This window comes from Pelophylax lessonae (genome assembly GCF_965119305.1).
Source record: "Pelophylax lessonae genome assembly, chromosome: 1".
Lineage (NCBI taxonomy): Eukaryota > Metazoa > Chordata > Amphibia > Anura > Ranidae > Pelophylax > Pelophylax lessonae.
The window spans coordinates 384,331,327-384,352,746 of NC_138768.1; the positions used below are offsets into that span (position 1 = coordinate 384,331,327).

Below are 21,420 nucleotides of genomic sequence, written 5' to 3' on the forward strand. Positions count from 1 at the left end.
CATGAGGATTTGAGCGACTTTGACAAGGGCCAAATTGTAATGGATTGACGACTGGGTCAGGGCATCTTTAAAACTGCAGCTCCTGTGGGATGTTCCTGGTCTGCAGTAGTCAGGACCTACCAAAAGTGGCCCAATAAAGGAAAACCAGCAAACTGGAAACAGGGGCATTACTTATGCTAGTAACAAAGGCTGGCTTGTGTAATTAAAACACAAAGTGCATCACAGTTTGTTACATATGGGGATGCATAGCCACAGACTGGTCAGGGTGCCCATGCTGACCCATATCACCAGGCAATAGTGCCTACAATGGGCACATGAACATTAGAACTGGACCATGAAGCAATCAAAGAAGGTGGCCTAGTCTGATGAATCACATTTTTTATTACATCATGTGGATGGCTGGGTGCATGTGCATCACTTACCTGGGGAAGTGATGGTACCAGGGTGAACTACAAGAAGAAGGTGAGCCGGCAGAGGCAGTGATCTGCTACTGACAGATTGATGCCAGATACCACAGAATACCTTCAGAGGTCTAGTGCAGCCCATGCCTCAAAAAGTCAGGAATTTTTTGGCAGCAAAAGGGAGGCCTACGCAATATTAGGTGGATGGCCATATGTTATGCGTGATTGTTGTGTATATATATATAAACTGAAATATGTATTTACATTTTTAATAGCATTTAACAATCGATAAATAAGCAATTAATGCGGAACCCTAAAAAGGGGTTATGGTATGACATACATTTCATGGAGAAAAGAAAATCTATGACTTTCCCTGGAAATCACTGACAGTTGGCAACAACATACCACTATACAGTAAGCAACATGCAGGGAGCATACATTAACCCTTTTGCAAGCAGCATAGTCCCAATATGCAGTTATAATGCCCACAATATACATTGCTTGAATTTAGCTTTATCATATGTGTTTTTGTGACTTGTAACCAGTGGCTCTTTAATTGCTATGTAACAACAACTGTTGTGATCTGACATTAAACTGCAATGACAAGCAAAGAGCTCTGATAATGTTTGCATTATATCATGAAATGCTTACAAATGGGACAAGCTTACACAACTCCATGCATGCATTATCTTTGACGGAGGAACAGAACAATGGACCTAATACCTCAAATCTCTGGTTGCTGACTTTCTTTCCCTTTTTATTCCATACAATTTTTGGTCTAGGGTCTCCTGTAGCTTGACAGATAAAGGATGCGACTCCCCCTGATACTCCTGATTGATCAACTGGGCTTCTTGTAAACCTTGGTGGTGCTAGGAAAAAAAAAAAAGGAAAAGCATTAGCCTTTTAACACTTTTAAAAAACACACAGTTGCGGAATCAATTTTAAAGTGTCAAAAAAAGTTTTGGCAGTGGGAGATTTAACTATTCAAAAAAGGTACATTAACAACATATTGAATAGATTGCGTAATTATGTTTTCCCCTTGTCCACTCACATCTCTAACAATAACAAATTGCTTTGATTTCTCCAGCCAAATGACTGAAGTCAATTAGTCAGATGCTTTTTCCTCCAATTTTGCTGACATAGACTGGTGAAAAAGGAGAATAGTGTGAAGTATTAATTTGACATGTGTCCCTAGTAATTCATGAAGCATGACATACTGTAAGAAAAACACTTAAGTAGTGCAGTCACATCACAGTCAGAATGTCACACACAACATTAAATATGAACGGATGGAAGAAACACACACATGCTGCTATTGCTTTTTGTCATTCGCTGCATGCAGCTGTTAGCAATGTCTAGAGAGCGGTCTATTGTATTTCACAGCAACAACTGGCTACAGACATATGGATCAATCTTCTGAGGGATATTGTATCCTTAAGAGACATGAAGTGTTTGTTTACTAAAATAGTGGTCTATTAGGCATTCGAATGTGAGAGCAGCTATATATCGGCCAGTAAAGAACCGTGAGCAGACAAACTATGTTCAAGCGTGTCCTGAACTTTCAGAGAACCAGCAAAGCTTTTAATCCAGACCAGGAGTATTGCTTACAGTTTGAGCCATTTTCATTAAAGACGGTCTACTAGGGCAGTTATTGTCAGTTGGTCCTGCACATAATATATGAGACTAAGCCTTGTTTTCTGTATGGAATAAAATGTCATGATTTGCATACTACTTGCATACTACTCACCTTCTCTCTTCAACTTTACTTTAGGGGTCTATTCACACCAGAAACTACACATTTACTGTGCTGTGCATGTGCTATGAGGTGCATTTGACGTACATTTTGCATTCATTTTTGGTGCATTTTTTATAAGCTTGCATTTCTTTTGAGGTTACTTTCAGCTTTTTTATTTGTGTTTTTATGTGCACTGCATTGCATTGCAGTGCATTTTTCTGTTTTTAGATGCATTTAAATGTGTTTCTGTGCAGCTTGCTGTTCTTTATTTAAATTCACTACACCACTCTGCAATAGTGTAAACAATTTCCATAGGGTAACTTGGATTCAGGGTCTCCACACTATGGCCCTCTAGTTGATCAGGAACTAAAATTCCCATGATACTGATCAATGTCAGAGTTGTACAGTGCCTCTTGGGATGTGTAGTTCCGCAACAGCTGGAAGGCTGTAGTTTGGAGATCCCTGGTCTATGCAGTTGAAGTGCAGCCATAAATGCATCCCATCTTATCTGCTGTGAATGGACCCATTCAGATCCGCCTGTCCGTTTTTTTGGCGGATCTGAACGGTCCCCCCATGCATCTCTATGGGGGATCGGATGTCAGCGGAGACATGTCCGCTGACATCCGATCCGATCCGTCAAATCTGGACGGATGGAAACCCTATTTTCCATCCGTCCAGCGGATCGAATGGGATCAGATGAGAACGGACCGACGGTCCGTTCCCATCCAATTTCCCCCATAGAGATGCATGGGGAAATGACAGCTGTGTCTCCGCACACAGCGCGGAGACACAGCTGTCATCCTCCTGCTCAGCGGGGGATCGGCGGCTCGATCCCCCGCTAAGAAAAACGGAATCCGTCCGACGGACGGATAGTGTGAAAGGAGCCTTAAGAGGAATTTCAGAAAAAATGAAAAGGTACTCTTATTACCATTAGTGCAGGGGGGATACTCCCCATGCAAACAACAAAAGAAACCAGGTAGGGTGCACACTGCTTGCCTGACAAACATGACATGATGCTCACAGAGAATTATTAAATCTATTGTGTATATCTGGCCATGACAGAATGCTAGATTTCATCAACTCCTGAATAAGAAAATGTTTAATTTTAGACCCCAATCCCAAGAAAGCCTGAGAGCTGAGAAAGTGAGTAAAGCACCATATTACTACCAATAAGTAATATATGGTCCTTCCCCAGAGAAAGATCTTTCCAACAGCAAGGCATACTTGCTCAGGGATCATGGATGGATAAAAATAGAACAAGTACATTCACCATTGCAAAGCACCCATGGTACCATTCAATTTGTTTGTCCTTAAAGCATTTGTAAAGGCTCAGGTTCCCTCACTGAGAGGGAGAGACGAGCACCCTGTGGAAGCGCTGCCTGACTGGACCAAACCCCTCTAAGCTGGCTCAAAAGTGAGTTCCATTACAAACAAATGCCTGCAAACTTTTCCACACTTAAGGGAGAAGCCTTCACTAAAGTTGTTCGGCATGATTTTTTATTTAAATAAATACTTTTTACCCTGCTAAATTTGTCACTATTTTTTGTATATGACAGTCTCTGATACAAATTCTGACCAGAGCCATAGCAAGCTGCAAAAACTCTCCCAGCACTGCTGCAATACTCTGCGGTATCCCCAGTGAGTAATATAGTTACAACAACTGCATAGCACGTGTCAGCTCTTTGAACAAACACTAACTATGAATTATATCGCTCTTAGAAGCAGCCCAATATAGTTCTTGTTGCGAATCAAGGACCAGAAGAAAAGGTCTTCCTACATATATACTATGTAAGTGTATTTTTGAAAACACCGCCCCAATTGAAATATTCCCCTGGGCCGAATAAGTGCATTGAACTTATTCCCTATTGTATTTCCAGATATGGTGGTATCCTTGATAAAGGCACTTGAAGCCGAAACACGTTGGATATTACGGATGTTTTCTCTGTCCCATCCAAGACTTGTGTTCAAGCACGGAACACAGAGAAATATATTCAAAAGTCACCATATCACTTTCTGTCACAAAATTTCTATCTAAAAACACCTCTTCACACCAAAGGGCCTTTAGCCCTGCACACACAATATGTGTATTTTTTAAAGGATTTTATCAATAAAACTGTTTTAGTTATTAAAAAAACTCAAGATTATCCCTACTTTTTTGCCTAAAAAGTCCCGCTTCTTCTTGGTCTGAGGCACCAAAAATCTGTATTGAGGAGGATCAGGACTGCTCTGTGCAAACCCATTGCACAGAGCAGGTAAGTATGATGTTTGTTAAAAAAAACAAAAAAACATTACAAACACAAACATATCTGCTGCAGCATTTAATTAAAATGCATTTGTGATTACCGGTTTCTTTTAGTCCTCCTTCCTGTGATGACGTGCCAAAAGTGCTGCACTGCTCCTTAATTCAGAACAGAGTTACCACTCTTATGTAGGCTGCGCTTGCTTGCACTACAGTGGGTTAAAAAAATGTTACGGCTATCAGCATTATCACTTCTTGTAACGTGTCAATCAGCTCCTGGCCACACCCAGTTCTGCCCACAGCTTTCTGGATTGACAAAATTGACTGAACTGCTGAAACTATGAGCTGAAGTATCTGGATGGAGGAGTGTATAAGACACAAAGGGCTTGGGCATTATATAGGAGCCTTTAATTGTACTTTATATATTTTACAACTGTAAAAAGCAAGCATTGTCCTAAGTTGAAAAAATACTTCAAAGTTAAAATGGGTATGCTCTACATTATTTTATTAACAATTTAAAACTGTGCATTTTTTTTTATTTCTGCCAATGCAATGTACAGATATAGCAGCCATTCGGATTACCTTCTGCTCTATTAGCCTGTCACCCACAATTGCGGGTCAGTACGTTTATGGAAAGTACTCTTTTTTTCAAGCTTTTCCATTTGCTCTCAAGGGGCACAATCATATCTGCTATTTCTCAATAAAATCTAATTTCCAGTTCTTCTACAAAAAAAGCTGACTGATTATTGCTGCAAGTATGATTTATCTAAATATTCCTATCCCAAGGGTCACAGTGTGGAAAGATTGCTTTAAAATGAGAGATTTCAAGAAGATGGTGAAGATGAAGTACTTTATGGCAGTGTGAACATAATAAGCGCACAACTGCATACAAACACACTTACAATATTTATTTTCAAGCAATTATTCTGCATGTTCCCAAAGGCTTAAAACTGCACATTAGTATGGTATTTCCAAGTCGTACAAAATCTAGAAATAGCAGTAAGGACAATGCTATAGATACCAAAGAATAACAAAGAATGAGCATTTTTACCAATGACCAGTACAGGGTTAGCAGATTAGGATGAAGAAATATTATTCACAAATGTATTATATGGTTAAAATTTCATGAAAAGGAAAACTCTTTTTTTCTTTAGAAAATCACTAGTATATGTACAGTAAACCTATTCTATACCAGGGATTTTCAAACTGCATATATAATGAACAGAAAATTATCAGTGGTTACTTTCAGTGAAAACAGCATATCAAACTAATTATTCAATAAACAGATCCAAATATAAAGGCCACTTTTATTATAAGGGCTTATTTATGCTGGTCACTGGTGGCCGGGAAGGGGGGGGGGGGGTGTATAATTTGGCTGGAGGCTGGTAAGAACCAGTGGTAAGAACTTTGACACCGCCTGTCAACCTCGCCTATTGAGGTCAATGGGGCCACACCACAACTGTGAGATAAATGTTCGGCTCACAGTTGTGGTACAATTTTGCAATGTAAAATTATTGTTTAGCAATTTAAAAAAGGAAAAATTAAAAAAAAAACAGGCATCAAGTGGCAGCGGTAGCACCTCCTGAAGCCTGCCAGATGCTGCAATACCACCCTCTGAAAAGCGATCCACCTCATGGTAAGCATTACTGCCTATCTGAAATTGTCCTAAAAGCCAAGCTTGACCCCACCATATCATGCCTTTTGAGAGATATTTTTTAATGTGACAGGTGTCTTTATTGACTAATAGAGAGACCCAGGACGTAAGTGAGATGGGCTCTTTGAATCTCTAAACCTCTATCTACTAATCATTTTCTTATTTGATTTTAACCCTTAACTTGATGAACAGGAAGCTCATATGGTTCTATAAGGCATTCAATCAGGAGCAGTACTATGCTTAGCATGCTCACGATTGCCATTGTGAACAAAGCAGTCAACCTGGGTTGCTAGAAACAGTCTAACATTTCTTCCCACAACCCAAAAACATACTCATACATTTTTTGGCATCTATCTTAATCAGTCCTGGTTGTAATCTCCAAAAGACAGCCTGGCAATCTACTGTACCTTATGGATAGTTATAGCATTATAATGTTCTGAATTTTGAGATCAGTTGAACAGCGCAAGACAATTGCAACAAGCTACAAATGGGTGTGGAATTTGGGGTTTTTACTCTCCACACACATGAAGGTCTTTTTCCACATCAGCTTAGTACTAACTAAAGTCAGTTGCACTGACTTTTGTTAAAGTGTGCGCAAGAGACCACATTCACCTGTATGTTGTGTATAGACTGTAAAGATAAGACAATTCTGCAGCATATCTCAGCATTTACAGTATGCACAAAAGATCCATCACCGTGCTTAGTGAAGTTTACATCAGCTAAATGTTATAATTCACAAAGTACCAGAAAATTGCAGATCCTATTAATATCCTTATATATAACCAATCCCAGTTATCTCTTGCATAGGTTTTCTAAAACATAGCAAAAACTCACGCCTGAGAAGTGATTATTTCTTTTTCCTCATAGAAAAGGTAACAATGAGATTACCAGTTACCCAAGCTAAAGAGAAAAGTCACAGTGGGTCAGTAAACTGCATCCAGCATAGACGATTTCCTACTACCCTATTGTTTTTGCTAACAGAGCTGCCTCTGTACGAGAAGTCAGACTTTGCTCTTTATCAGCCAAAACATAAGATTCATCAAGGTAACCTGCACAGTCGTTAGGATAAAATTAGCAAACAAGCGCTGCTACTTCTCTCCATACACCAAGCACCGGCTGACACAAATGTCTGCAGTACTTAATCTTGCTGACTCCGTTGCTCACATCCAGACCACAGCTGCGAGGATCTCTGGTGGCAAACACAATTACTACTGTCATGAGTTTGCCTATTAACATAAGGGCATTCCTAAATGTGAACCGGCAACTATTTATAATTTCCCCAGACACAGTGTAGCATGCAAGCCAACAAAAACTTTAAGGCACACTTCATTAAGCAGGGCCTGACATTAACGTGGGAAACTTCCCAAGAAGTGAATGGCATCACTAAGGAAGAAATGTTACTGACAGGACAACATGACATGCAATGACAATCTTCCAGTGCTGGCCACTGCCTTCCAATTTCTGCCTTCTATGAGTTCTAAACAAATCATAAAGGAGATTTTTGAGTTGTATTTTCACAGAGCAGCGTGTGTTACAGCAGGTAATACAAATAATTAAAATAATATCTGTTAATACTTATTAACAGAAATAATACTTTTAATCATTACAAACTGATGTCAATTAATATCATACTGTTTTATTCTGCCTCATCTTTGGCAGCAAGAACACCAGTGTTCAGCAACAGTTCGTAACAATTATACAATGGCACTTAATGTGATTTGAGAGTAAATGTAAAAAATGTGGGTCACTATTTCTGTAATGTAATTATTTATTTTTTTTTTCAATAATTTTGATTGAGTATTAAGAGAAAGTTGTACAGAGTTACAAATACTAGTAGGTGTAAGTAGATTCATACGTAGCAATCGTATCATTATAAGTAAAAACAAAACAGAGCAAAACAGATCAATCAAGATAATTATACAGTATAGATGACTTCAGTAGTGGTTTGCAAGTAAACGGAGTATGTAGGAAATGTCATAGTAGAAGGGACATTAGCGTTTATGTTGACACCAGTCTGTCCATGGTTTCCATGCATTCTCAAAGTGCCAGATATTGCCTGTTTTAAAGGGAAAGGGCTTTTTCATAGGAGTGGTTCAGTTGGACTAACAATAAAATTTCAGATCTGTTGGCGACTTGGTTAATGATTATTCATTTAACCTTACCATTAAGTCAATTAAAAAGAGAATTGAACCTGACAGCTATTTACAAATGCTTACCATATTTATCTAATATAAACAAACAAGTTTAATTTTACACAACACACCAGCCCATTCTCTGTAGTCTCCAAAACTAATCTAACCCAGATACCCAGATACAAAGGCGGTTTCTTATGTTGCAGGTTTTCCAAGCCTGTGGCCTGATGTAGGTCTGCCATTGTTACCGGTGAGCTGTGGCCCTGGGTGTGAAGACTGAGACATGAACCACTCCAGCATCTTTGTTTTGTTGTTTTATTGTAGATAAAGGGGATGGTAGAAGGGAATGAGTTGGATACCCCTTTAGGCTTCAACTATATACACTTGGGACTTTGTTTCTGAAAAATGCCTGTTGGCGTTTCCTTGACGCCAGCTGGCGCCAGCCAATGCCCACTATCTCTGATAACACTCTGTAACTTAAGAGAAGGGCTGAATCCTCGACTTGTAGTCCAGAAGATCCAGGACTGTGAAATTGTAGAACCAATGACCTTGTTACACTGCAACAAGTCACTGAATACTTCCCTCCTGCTTTGCTTTGGCTTGAGGTAGTATGTTGTAGAATCCTGTCAAACTGTACATTCCAACTGGCACACACTGTACAATTCAGGGCCCATTAGAAGGTGCCCCCTTTAGCCTTGAACTCTTCGGTGTTCACTGTCTATGCACCCCCCTCCGTAACTTCAGGGTCATCAACCAAGGTACCCCCTTTCAGCTAGCTGGCACTGGATCCCCGGACCTCTTCCGGAGTAGTCCCCTCTGACTCTGGCAAACCCCCAGTGGCAATCCGCAGTACTCACGATCTGTGTAGGTTTTCCCGGGACTGGACCCCTCTCACTCTCCGCAGGTTCTCGTTACACCGGATCCGCTCAGCTCAACTCAGCATTCTCTGGATTCTCAGGCGACTCCCCGAGACATCCTCTTCCCTAAGACAGGAGGAGAGATAGCCGTTCTCTCCCTCCTGGGACTCTGCTCCCGCCAAAGACATCATGTCATGTGCCACCCCCAAACTTATACCCACTCCCACAATCCTCTGCAGCACAATCTGCCTTCTGTGGTAGTTACAAGCCTAGATAATATACCTTTATACCTTTACCTAGCACCTACCTGTAGGGTGCTACACTTACATTTGCCTGACAGGTGCAGCCTATCCCAGGGTTTACTGTCTTCTTCATGTCCTTTGGAACTGGCTGTTCCTGTGCAATGAGAACCTATACACTTGAATAAGTATGCATAGATTTAAAAGGAGTATAGCCCCATTCAGTTCTAGGCAGAAACACACGGTCATGGACAGTGCTGAATAACATTTGGGGCATAAAAACATTTGAAAACTGGTGATTCAAGCTGTTGTATTATATCAATTTCTAATTTATTGTATACAATCTTGTTTATACAATTCAACATTTAATGCATGACAAATGATTCCAGGAGCACTATGGGTTAGCAAGAGAGAAAGCACAGCAGATGCTTCCCGCTTTTTGGACAGCATGGATTTGGCAGCCGGAGGGATGCGTTTACTGTTCCAATTACTTCTATAAACAAGAGATTATTTTAGTATTGTATTAGTAAGAATGCAATACTAATCATGAAAAGGACACTAGAGCTTCACTACACTGACTAAAATATTTGTTTGCCTTGACCATAGTTAATAAGAAAACACTATAAGTTCCCTTTAAAAGAAAAAAATGTGCAACATTGCTTCTATTGTTGCAATATGAAAATGATACAATTAGAAAGAACAGGGAAACGCCACTTGCACTGGCTGGCAGGAGTGGAAAACCTGCTAGTATGGACATCACAACTTAAAATAATGCACTTGCTGCCAAAATATGACATCCTCTGCTTTCATGGGCTGTCACTGTTCAATAAACTAATGTGATAAATGTATAATATACATTCAGATCCTGGTTAGAGCAGATACTACCATATATAATTTACTTACTGAACAATGAAGGGTGATTTTTATTTGCACCATTGTTTGATGAAGTATTTATTCATGCTAATTTTATCACATCAACTGCAAAGCTCATTAGTGGAAGTTATAATTTCTGTTCAGCTCCAACCTGCACTTACAGGTTAGTGAGAATTGCCTTGTGCAAGACTGATTAGTTTCTAACATGCAGAGGGAAATGCTAGCCTACACATTTCACAGCAGGTTATAATCGGTTCAGATGAAGAAAGTGAGAACATACTCTTTAAAATGTTTAAACATTGTTTGGGGGTGTAGACGCAAGAAAACACTGCCGTTACATTTTTATAAATAAGTAAAGTAAGATCAGCATGTGTAATTAAAAATGCACAAAGCAAAATACTGAAGTAAGGATCTGTATTCTCTAGACTAGGCACTCATTTAGTGGGAAAAGAGCCCTTGATACACCTGGTTGAATGAAGCACAAGTTGAATGAACAAAGTCTACCTTAGGGTCTGTGTTGACAGGTTTAGGTTTACTTCAAATAGGTTTTGCATTTCTATACAAGCTTATTGGAAGGTCAATAGCAGGTAAAGTACATAAATTCTGAAGGATCTCAGAAGCATTTTAAAATTGATGTTGAACTAAAGCCATTGACACCAAAAACCATCCACACAGGTCCTTGTGAACAGTGATTCCCAAATGTCCCAAAATACTATACTTGTACTCAAATAAAAAAACAATTTATTATAATCTATGTTTTCTATAATCCAGCCTGGATTCATAAAGCACAACACAGGGTCACTGTATGAGTACTTACTGAAGAGAATTTAACGTCTTTTCTCTCTGCTTTCTAAATGGCTAATAACATTCAAACTTCCAAGACAGGTTTGAATCTGACTAATGGCATCACACTTTTTGTATGTGAGAAACAGCAAGAAGCCTACATGGTGTTTAGATGTACCTCTCCTTGTAATTCTTTATTCATTACAGGTCTTTATAAAGTGCTGACAGATTTACGCAAGTCTTTATAATGAACTTTGACATCAGTCTCTGCCCTAAGGGGCTTACAATCTAAGGTCCCTACTACACATGCAGACATAAAGGACCCAATTAACCTCTTAGCACCATTGACATGCAAATATGTGGTCTCTCTGTGGGTGGGCCTTGGCTCAGAGCAGCCACATATTTGTGTACCACTTTTGCAAAAACAGCTGTGCCGAGAGTGCGTATCTTTATGGGTTCCCAGCACAGTTAGCGGCAGCTAACAGAAAACTAATCATGGTGGCCACGTGATCATACACCTGGCCCCACCTTACGGCATCTCATACCCCTTAAAGGGCCAGGGGGTTAACCTACCAGCATGTGTCACACATCACAAGCAGTTCTTTATTACCAGATTACTGACAAATGAGGGTGGGGTAAACTAAAAACCTGCAACTGTGTCTGTATAAAGAAAAAGTAAAGCTGGGCATAAATCGATTACTTTTGAATCAAATGAATGAGTTCCTCCATCCACACAAGCAAGGTAGATGGAGGAATATCCCCCACCAAGGAATTGCATTATGACAGCAGGACTTGCCTCTCTGAGAATTCACTGATGGGTGGCTGTAGCTGATTGGCTGCATCCACTGATTTACAAAAATTGCCAACATTCCCGTTTGACAGAAGTCCACTTGTGTCGAGTGGAGCAGCCACACATGGATTGAAGTTCAGCCAGTCTCCTCTGAACTGGCTGAATTTCAATGAATCTATGGACAGTTTTAGCAGTAGTTCTCTAAATGCATCTCATGATTTAATTTTAAGTGTATCTGTAAACAAGCAACTCCAAAAAATATCATAACTGGTGAAAAAAAACACGATCCTAAAATCATTGTTTAAAAAATAAGGTAGAATTGTAAGCTATCCTATAAACAATATTACTATATCTGAAGTGGTGCAAGGCACCCTTTAAAATGCCCAGCCCCCTTTGCTACTATCCAACCAATGCACGTGTGACCAGATCTGTGTTGCTGTACACAGGAAACTGGACCCAACCTAAGTACAATTATCATAGATATCAGTAATAATGAGCAAGTGAAAAAACCATCCACACCACAAACAGTATGCAAGCAATGGTGAAACACATGTGACAAGTGAACCCTAGTGAAAAATACCTAACTACCAAAATAACTATGAAATACTATATATATATATATTACAAGGGAAGAGATCTGGTAAGGCAGAGTCAGGCAGGAGGTTAGGATCCACAGCGACGAAAAGGATTTGGGAACAGATTCAAAGCACCAAGGGTCAGGGTAGCAGGTACAGAAGCAGGATCACTGGTTCAAAGGCGACAGGATAAGGATGTTTGGCACACAGTGTTGAATTCTGAAGCAGTGGGGAAAGACAAAGAAGGAGCTAAATACCCTCTCAGCAGCTGGCAGGAAAATGAGAGATAGCCATTTTTTTTTTTTTTTAACTTGATGGTGCCAAGCGTGGGTAGGGATCTCATATACACACAAAGACACATAGGGATCATGCCAAACCAGGACCCAGTGAGGCACAAAGATGTCATGAGATAGAAGTTGCATAAATATTCTGCCAAAATTTTTATCATTCAGAAAATGAGAGATAGACAATCTGTTGATTATGACTGGACCAAGCTTTGTCTTTTCTTGCAGTAACCATCACAGAACTTTTACATTTTACCTAACTGCCCAGAGAGGAAACACCACTATTATGCTCAGAGATGAAAGGGATCTTCCCCATTTTCTGGAACAAGTCAATCTACCAGTTGTAACTATGCCTGATTGGAGGAAGATGGAATATATCGCAATTTCCTGCTCACAGTGACCCTGAACAAGAACTACTATGTGCTCCAGCAGATGACTCTGAACAAGATCTATCTCCTCCAAATACACCTAGAACCTCTATACCACATGGGTGATATGCTCGCCATCAACTTTTTAAGGTAGAGCCTACATCTGGCAGAGATGTACTAATCCAAGGCACCTAGTTGTACAATTATTTTTTTATTATAGACTTTACCATCCTGGAAGTACACCTTGCTCTGAAATGCTTCAACCTCATGTCTATCTAGCTACCTCCTATAGCCTTCAATGAGGAGACATGGGAATAGAGTACTATCCTCTTCTATGATGATTCTCACAGAATCGCAGGCCCAGTTGCACCCATAATCATTAGACTGTTTTACTCAAGTAACTTTTCTAGTTTTTTTTTTTTTTTTCCTGCCCTTCACACTGCTGTGCATGCCTACTGCTGCACTATATAACCCTGGACTGGTCATCCTATAATGTATTATTTTCACAAGAACTTTTACAACTACTCCCTGGAGAAAACAACTACCTGGTAAAAGCATAGAAATTGACTAAATACCCCCAATCTCTTCTATTTGTCTTCATAATTATTAGCTTTGGGGATGGCGTGAACAGGCACAATCCCCAACCTGACTTACTATGACCCAACATGGGCTTTTCTTTTGAATCTGGAGGCATATCAATTAATATTAAGAGTTGCCAGGGGTTCAGAGCCTAAATATTTGAATCCCACCCTCTGAATGACGCTGTTAGTGCCAAGGTTTCTCTAGTTTCTCTAGTTTGAATTGGTGTTCAGTTTTTTGGTATGCGTTTTTCTTGTTTCCCTATCTCAATTTCAAGTCACTTTTTTTGAATTGCCCTTTTGATGTCACTTACACCACCTTTAATGATGGTGATATGAACAGTACTTTCATGTTATGCAAAAGGCATCTCTTCCCCAAAAAGGAGGGACAGGCTCTGGCTGAGAAACCAACTTGATGACCCACAAAGCAGACCAATCTTTATATACTGGAAGGTTTATTGAAGAGACAAAAAAAGAAACCTTACAATATATGTATATTATACATTCAAATGGATCCACGTCCTCTCTATGAAAATTTTGAATTGTTCTACAGGAACAATTCACAGGAGACCCGTATGCTATATTCTCCAGTTTCTGTTTACAACATCAATACTTACTGTGCAAATTTCAACATTATGAAATACACCAGTCTGAACTTTCTTACCTTAGGAACATTTAACTGGTTTGCTGGACATTTACTCTCCAAAAAGACCATGGTGTCTTTATGAGACATGACGTCTCAAAATTTAACTTCACTATATTTCACTTGTTTAATTAGCAGTGAATTTTCAGTGCTACCCCCATAGACCCATACTTACCCATTAGCCCTTGCTCCACTCTCCTACCCTTCTAAAATTCCTATCCCACCCACTGTGACCAAAACCAATCCTACCCTGTCCCATACCCCTCCCTACATTTTATCCATAAGCTTGACCAAAATGACTTGATATAAAAAAGGAACAGATTATAGCCTAGAAAATCGAATAAAGATATGCCTTGTTCTTTTTCTTTTATTGTGATACAATTTTGTACACATATTCTGTATGCCATATACATTCTTTGAGTCTTTTCCAAAAATAAAGATACTGGGAGCAAGGGGGCATTTAAAAAACAAACCTTGAACTTTAAATTTATTGTAAAGCCTTATTTTATTTTGATGTGATACTTACCTGCTCTGTGCAATGGTCCCCCACTCCCCCGCCAAGTGCCCACTATAGCAAGCTGCACTCATATGGGCTCCCTCCAGAGCCAGCTCTTTGTGTTCATAGACACTCACAGCTGCAGTCAGAAGGTTTTTTGCCTTAATGCAGAGAATTTATTATTGTAAAAAAACCTTCAACCTTTAGAATTTATTATTGTAAAAAAACCTTCAACCTTTAGAACCACTTTAAATAGTCATGTCATCTTTTATTTTTAGTATATTTTAGTATATTTGGAGAGTAATTGTGCCACTTGCTGAAGCTCAAGCTGATTGGGTGAAACATGTAGGAGGTGCCTACACCACGTGAGTGACGTTCTGACGTCACGGATGATGCAGCTCCACATCCCTGCACATGCTTGATGTACCCATTGAAACAATGGACGCCATCTTTAACACAGGCACAGCTATGCTGAATCTCAGGTATTCAGACCACAATGAATGAAGAGTGCTCTAACCCAGTGAGAGACCTGAATCATCTAGTGCCGATACTGGGATCAAGCCAGGTTCACTGTGAGATGTACTTCTGTGAGTGCAGGGTTTTCCTCTTATAACCTAGTATATGGACTCACTCGCATGCTGGTCGCATATTGGATGGGCTAGCTGATTCATTGCTTTGGTTTCATTTTTGCCTTGCTTATAGTGCTATTGCACTTTTTGTTGCCTGTTTGAGCATCTGGATTATCTGATTCTTATCAGCACACTATATGCCTGTATGCTTATGGACGTCCCAGGGTACTGAAAATACAAGGGACTTATATTCATACAGTAGAGTTCTTAACTGTATCCATTCAGTCACACTCTTCATATCATTTATTCAGTTGAAGATTGATCATACTCGTATTGAGTGACCATATATCTTCAAGAAAATCTGACATCTTTATTACTTGCTGCAGAACTCAAGGGGTTATTACATCATATTACTATTAGGATATATGAAAATTCATACCTTCCCTTGCTGTTAGCATTATGCTTTAACTAGCTACTGAGTGTGATCTGTATGTGTGTGTGCACTGTGTGGTCGCAGCTGCATCTATCCCAGCCAACGTTGTCTTTTTAATTGCTCACCAATGTAAAGGTGATGGTGGTATTTTTATCTAGAGGTTTTTTTGTATTTGCTTAAATTTAATAAATTATCCTGTGATTAAGCTGCACGGTCCTGCTGTGACTTTCTTTTTGGTTTTCCCAAATTTCTGTTTCTATGCACCTGGGTCACTTGGATCGCACCTTTACGAGGTGAGTCAGTAATCACTAGGGATGCTGTTGCATTGGCTTATTTAAGCCTGACAGAAATAACCACTAGTGAGGTATTGGATAAAACCCTTTTCTTTTTTTGTGCAATGGTCCCCCTCTCCCCTCGCCAAGTAACCACTATAGCAAGTTAAACTCATGTGGGCTTGCTCCAGAGCCAGTTCTGTTTGTCCATAGACACTCAGAGCTGCAGTCAGAAGGTTTTTTTACCTTAATGCAGAGAATTTAATAATCTAAAAAACCTTCAACCTTTAGTACCACTTTAAATAGTCATGTCATCTTTTATTTTTATTATATTTGTTGAGTAATTGTATCACTTGCTGTCCAGTGATGGAATTACTACATTTTTTCAAAGTAAATATAAAAAAATATAATTTTTTACATTTAGAAATGTAAACCCTGTGTTATCTCTCAACCCACGTTATCATTTTGCCTAGAAGAATGAAAGCCATGACAAGCCGAGGGCATATGCCCTTTGTATCTTTTAAATGGGGCTCAGAAGAGGAGGACCAATGATAATGGAGCTACAGTTGTCTAACAAGATGGACTTGTGTGACCTCTATGAAAGTCACCTGTCATCCTTCAGTAATTTCATGATTTCCCTTAATAAAATGAAATTCTGCCAGACAAGACAACAGCGTCCTTTCTGGATCAGTCTGTGGATCATCCAGATTAATTAACGGTGTAAATGGGACCAAAAAAAAATATCCGCTGAGATAAGACCTGTAACTAGATGAGAAACAATATGATGGCTGCTTGTGACCATGACTCCAAGCCTTTCATTTTCCACATGTTTGTAATCTAGATGGGATAAATCTACCTGAATGAAAATAGAGACTTGCTGGATAATCCAGTCCTAATCCTTCATCTCGTAGCAAATGAAAAGCATAAAGCCTCTTGAATGTAAAAGGTTTGTGACGTGCACACCCCCTTTATCTCGGTGGAACATTACCTAACCATGTCATATCCACTCATTTCACAAGAGGATATTCTGCTTCAAAGCACTTCACTGCTCCTTTTCAAAGTTTAATGACTTCAGAAAGACTATGAATTATTTGGTATCTTCACATGTAACACAGATTTTTAATCTTAAAGGAAGGTGCACAAGGCCTAAATGAACAGACAAGTGATCTCATGCAGAATAACAGAGGGATTGGAAAGTAGAGCATGTAAAGTAATTGAAATATTAGCACTTCTAATCTGTATTAAAACATAAAGATGTCAGTTTAAAAATTTTGAATGCATAATGGTTCTTAGGTAAGAAAAATGGCTAAGGCACATCTAGGGCATTTTATACATAGTATTGATATCAACTGGCCAGAATATGTCATGAATCAAAAATCCATCCAAGTGAAATATGAGTGAGAAATTTACAATAAAACAAAGTGACCCTATTAGTATAGCTTTTGGAAAGTAAATACGAAAAATGTAGTTTTATAGGATACGTGCATTTTTTTCAAGTGGCCTCTGCTTTAGTAACCCACATATAACTGCATACCTTAGATTAGTAGAAATACAACTTTACTTTACTTTACATGACTTTAGGTCATGTGATGTTTCCGACCTGAAGAAGGGCGTTAAACACTTTGCCCAAAATTGTTGTATTTGGAACAACACATGTACATTTTTGTAACTTTATGGAGTTATAATACATTTTAAGAGCAGCAATTACTGATTGACTTTTTCTATATATGACCTTTGGGATGGTCTAATTGCTTGCACTGAAACATCTCCGCTTTTCACCACACCTGTGTGGAATATCTATATATATATATATATATATATATATATATATATATATATATATATATATAAAATAAGTATATTAATTATAAGCAACAGGTTAAAAACTTAATTTTATAAACACCTTCTGCATAACTTCTGCAAGCTTGTCTTTTTATTTTTGTATATTTTTGTTCCAACAGTAAGCTTCCAAATCACAATGCTTGTGTAATCAGCGGACGATAAAAAAAAAAATAAAAAAAATGCTTCCCCGATAATACTTTAAGATTGCTTAGAGTAAAATAAAAGTAACTGAACACCAGATAATGCTGAATCAATAATGCATTATACTTACTTTCTTGAATAAATCCCGCAGATCTTGTTAACTGGGCACCTATAGTTTCAGTAAAATATCTTTACTTTTAATGAGGTTCGTTTCCTCATTCACACTTCCTGCTCAGGTCTGCAGATTTGTGTACAGATATATTATTTTAATTGTATCACTACAGCTCAGAAACTTCCCATGTTTGCACAGCTTAATTATCTGATAAGCTACACTGCAGTTGGCCCTGTCACATCAATGTAAGGCTAGTTGTTAAATAATTCAAATGCTTGCGTTTAGATAAAGTGCATTTAGCAATATTTCCCTATTAATTACTGTGCAGTTATTTTGGCTTTCACCCAAATACAAAACCTATCATTATTGAACTGTTAACATCTATAGCCTTTTTGGGTAAAGAATCAACAATGTTTAACTATACACTGGTTTTAAAACATCAAAAGAAATACAGACTACAAGCATGGAAAATGAAATGAAAATGAAATAAAAGAAAAATGAGAAAAAAAAATAACGTTTTAAAAAATTTGACCATGTATAAGATGTTTGTACAGAGGCAATGTATTCATTCTGGTAGTGGTCAAAGGTTCTTTCCACTATAAAAATATTTTTCTAAACACTACGGAAAGACATAGTTAACATGAAAAACTCCAGCCAATACTTTTCCTATTTTCCTTTTTCGCTTTGGAAAGATTGGGAAAAGGTTATAATGTCGATCACAAACTTTCTCATGTCTGTGTCCCTGCTGGGGACACAGACAACAATAAAACGTGGGGTTCTCACATTTCCCTACTCTACTAAAACAGTGTTTTTATTGTCTCTCACTGGGACAGAAAGTAAGGAAAATTCTCCTGAGGCAGTAAAACCTTAAAGTGTATTTCCACTTTTGCAGTCAAATTGGGACAACGCCTACTTTATATTTGTTATATGGTTCCTTTCACATAGCCTAACTTAAAAAAAAAATTGCAGCTTACCTTTTTTAAGATGCTTTACTCGGGAACCTGCAGCAATGAAAAATCCTACATAGTACTCTTTGCTGGTCAGCTGTGTTTGCTATAATTAACTCTTGTCTGTACTATGCAGGCAGAATGGTAAAATAATTGTACCTAAATTTGAATATCGTAGGTCCTAGCAAAGAGTGAAAGGTTTAGGGGCTAGGCTTATTGCATTGTAAGTTAATGACTTGGGACAGACTCACTCTGACATTGTTCTAAAAAGCTTGCAGTCAGCCATGACACCGTCTCCTGAGAAACATCTAAAACACAGGAAACATAGGAAATAGTTTTTTTTTTTTTTTTTTAATGCATACTGCATGAAAGGGAAACACATACCAAACATTAGGTAGGGTTTTTAAAATGTGACTGCAAAAGTAGAAATATGCTTTAGGGCCAGTTCACACCATAGAAACGCAGTCTGGATGCGTTCCAGGCTATTTTCTGCATGCGTGTTTTTGAAGCGTTTTGATGTGTTCCAGTCCACTTTTGATGCAGTCCAGTGCATTTTTCCCCCTCTTTTTTCTTAACCTTAAATAAGGACATGTGTGTTCCAGTGCGTCTTTGATGCATTTTACAGCATTCCAGTACAGTCCGAGGCAGGAAAAATGCAGCATTTTCAACTTTTTTTTCTGGGACTGGAACTGCAAGCACTGGTGTGAACTATGCCATTGGCATCCATATAACCTACTTTCCATGCATTTTTGCTGCAGAGAAACACTGGACTGCATGTGGTGTGACCTGGCCCTAAAGAGATGTTGGAAATTTTTCTTACAAAAGAAAAACAAAAGAAAAATGACTAGATTTCCACTTACGGAAAAGTAACTGATCATTTATCCTTCATCTAATGGTAAACTAATTGTATTATGGAGGGCATAGCAGTGTGGTTTTTTAAGGAACAAGAGAACTCAAAATTGCTAAAACCAATCAGCATTGTGGCCTGACACAAAGATACACTGATCAGCAAGCCTAAGAGTTCCATAGACATTGGCTGATTGTAAACATAGAAAACAAGAGAAGGGCGCACCGACCTAGTGCAATATCACAAGATATTTATTGGAAAATTAAAAACGTGCCATACATTATACTTACAAGCATATGCTGAAAATAAGCATAAAAGAAAAAGTTAATTTTGCAATCAGGAGACCTCCAAGACAAAGATGCTTTTTTGGTAAAGCAGGAGAACTGGAAAGCATCTGTGGTGATGGGGCTGATGCGTTTCAAGGGAGAACCCTCTTCATCAGAGCCATCGACACACACACACAGAAAAAGACTATTTGACATTTTCCACTATTTTGTCACAAAAGACTAGCTTTATTCTATGGTTCAATGGTACAAATGTAATGGCCAGGCAAGCTATCCTGCACCATTTCTATCTCAGCACTGACACAGGAAGACATCAATAAATGATATAGCAAATGACTGGTTACTTCAGGTAGTAACTAAGAATGCCAGCCATTTAATTTTTTACTGACCAGGCAGGTAAAATGGGGCTTGCTCAGGGCCGTCTTACTGCATGGGCATGCTGGGAAGTTGCCCGGGGGCCCCACTTGCCCGGGGGGCCCCACATGCCCAGCAACTCAGCCCCAGCCAAGCATTAGTCCCAACTCCCGTGTGCATCCCGACGCAAAACTTAGCAGGTGGCAAGCACCTGTCGGCCCTGCGCTGCTGTCAGGCCACTTGGGCCATGGAGGGGGAGCCCACAACTGCAGGAATGCCTGTCTGCCTCCATAGAAACAGGCACACACAGGACAGTCAAGTCTGACTCCCATCCGTGTGTGTGTTCCCCTGGACCCAGCCGCCGAACTTGGAAGCTGTCATTAGCCTGGCACTGCTGTCAGGCTAATCGAGCCATGGAGGGGTGCGCACAGCACCAAGAGTGCCTGCCTGCTTCCAAGGTCCATCGGGAGACAGGCACACACCAGGACAGCTGCAGTGCAAGCAGTAAGGGTGGGGGCACTGCTGAAGAAGCCTAAAGTGGAAGCCAGCATGGCAGAAAGGAAAGAAAGACAGAAATTTTTTTTATGTGCAGAAATTAATATTGTTTTCCTGATTTTCAATTTCTTGTTTTAAAAGCTCATGTTATATTGTCCAAACATTGTTTTAATGTTTAAACACTGATTTTGTTGGAGGTACCAATAAATATAAACCTTATCGATAATTTGCAATTTTATTCTCGTGGGTGATTGCGTAGGCAGGGCCCCAGTGCACAGCATTGCCCCGGGGGCCTATAATCGCCTTAAAATGGCACTGGGCTTGTTACTAACGTTAGTAATCTAAAATATATCACAAAGGGGGGGCGTGTCCGGCCGGAGAGCGTGATGGCCGCATGAAGTGAGAGCTCCGGCATTCACCAGAATACAGCAACTCACAGCGGCTGACATCTCTGCACTACGGTCACGGCAAACGGCT

General features: G+C 39.3%; 1 protein-coding gene across 15 annotated transcripts in view; it reads right to left on the reverse strand.

The window, feature by feature from the left end:
- The window catches only part of PTPRD (protein tyrosine phosphatase receptor type D), a 1,741,884-nt gene that overhangs the window by 362,306 nt on the left and 1,358,158 nt on the right, over nucleotides 1-21,420 (reverse strand). For all 15 annotated transcript variants that reach the window (XM_082266411.1, XM_082266413.1, XM_082266423.1 and 12 more), the window contains one exon: nucleotides 1,125-1,270. In XM_082266411.1, coding sequence (XP_082122537.1) covers nucleotides 1,125-1,270 — 146 coding nt within the window. The remainder of the gene's footprint in view (nucleotides 1-1,124; nucleotides 1,271-21,420) is intronic.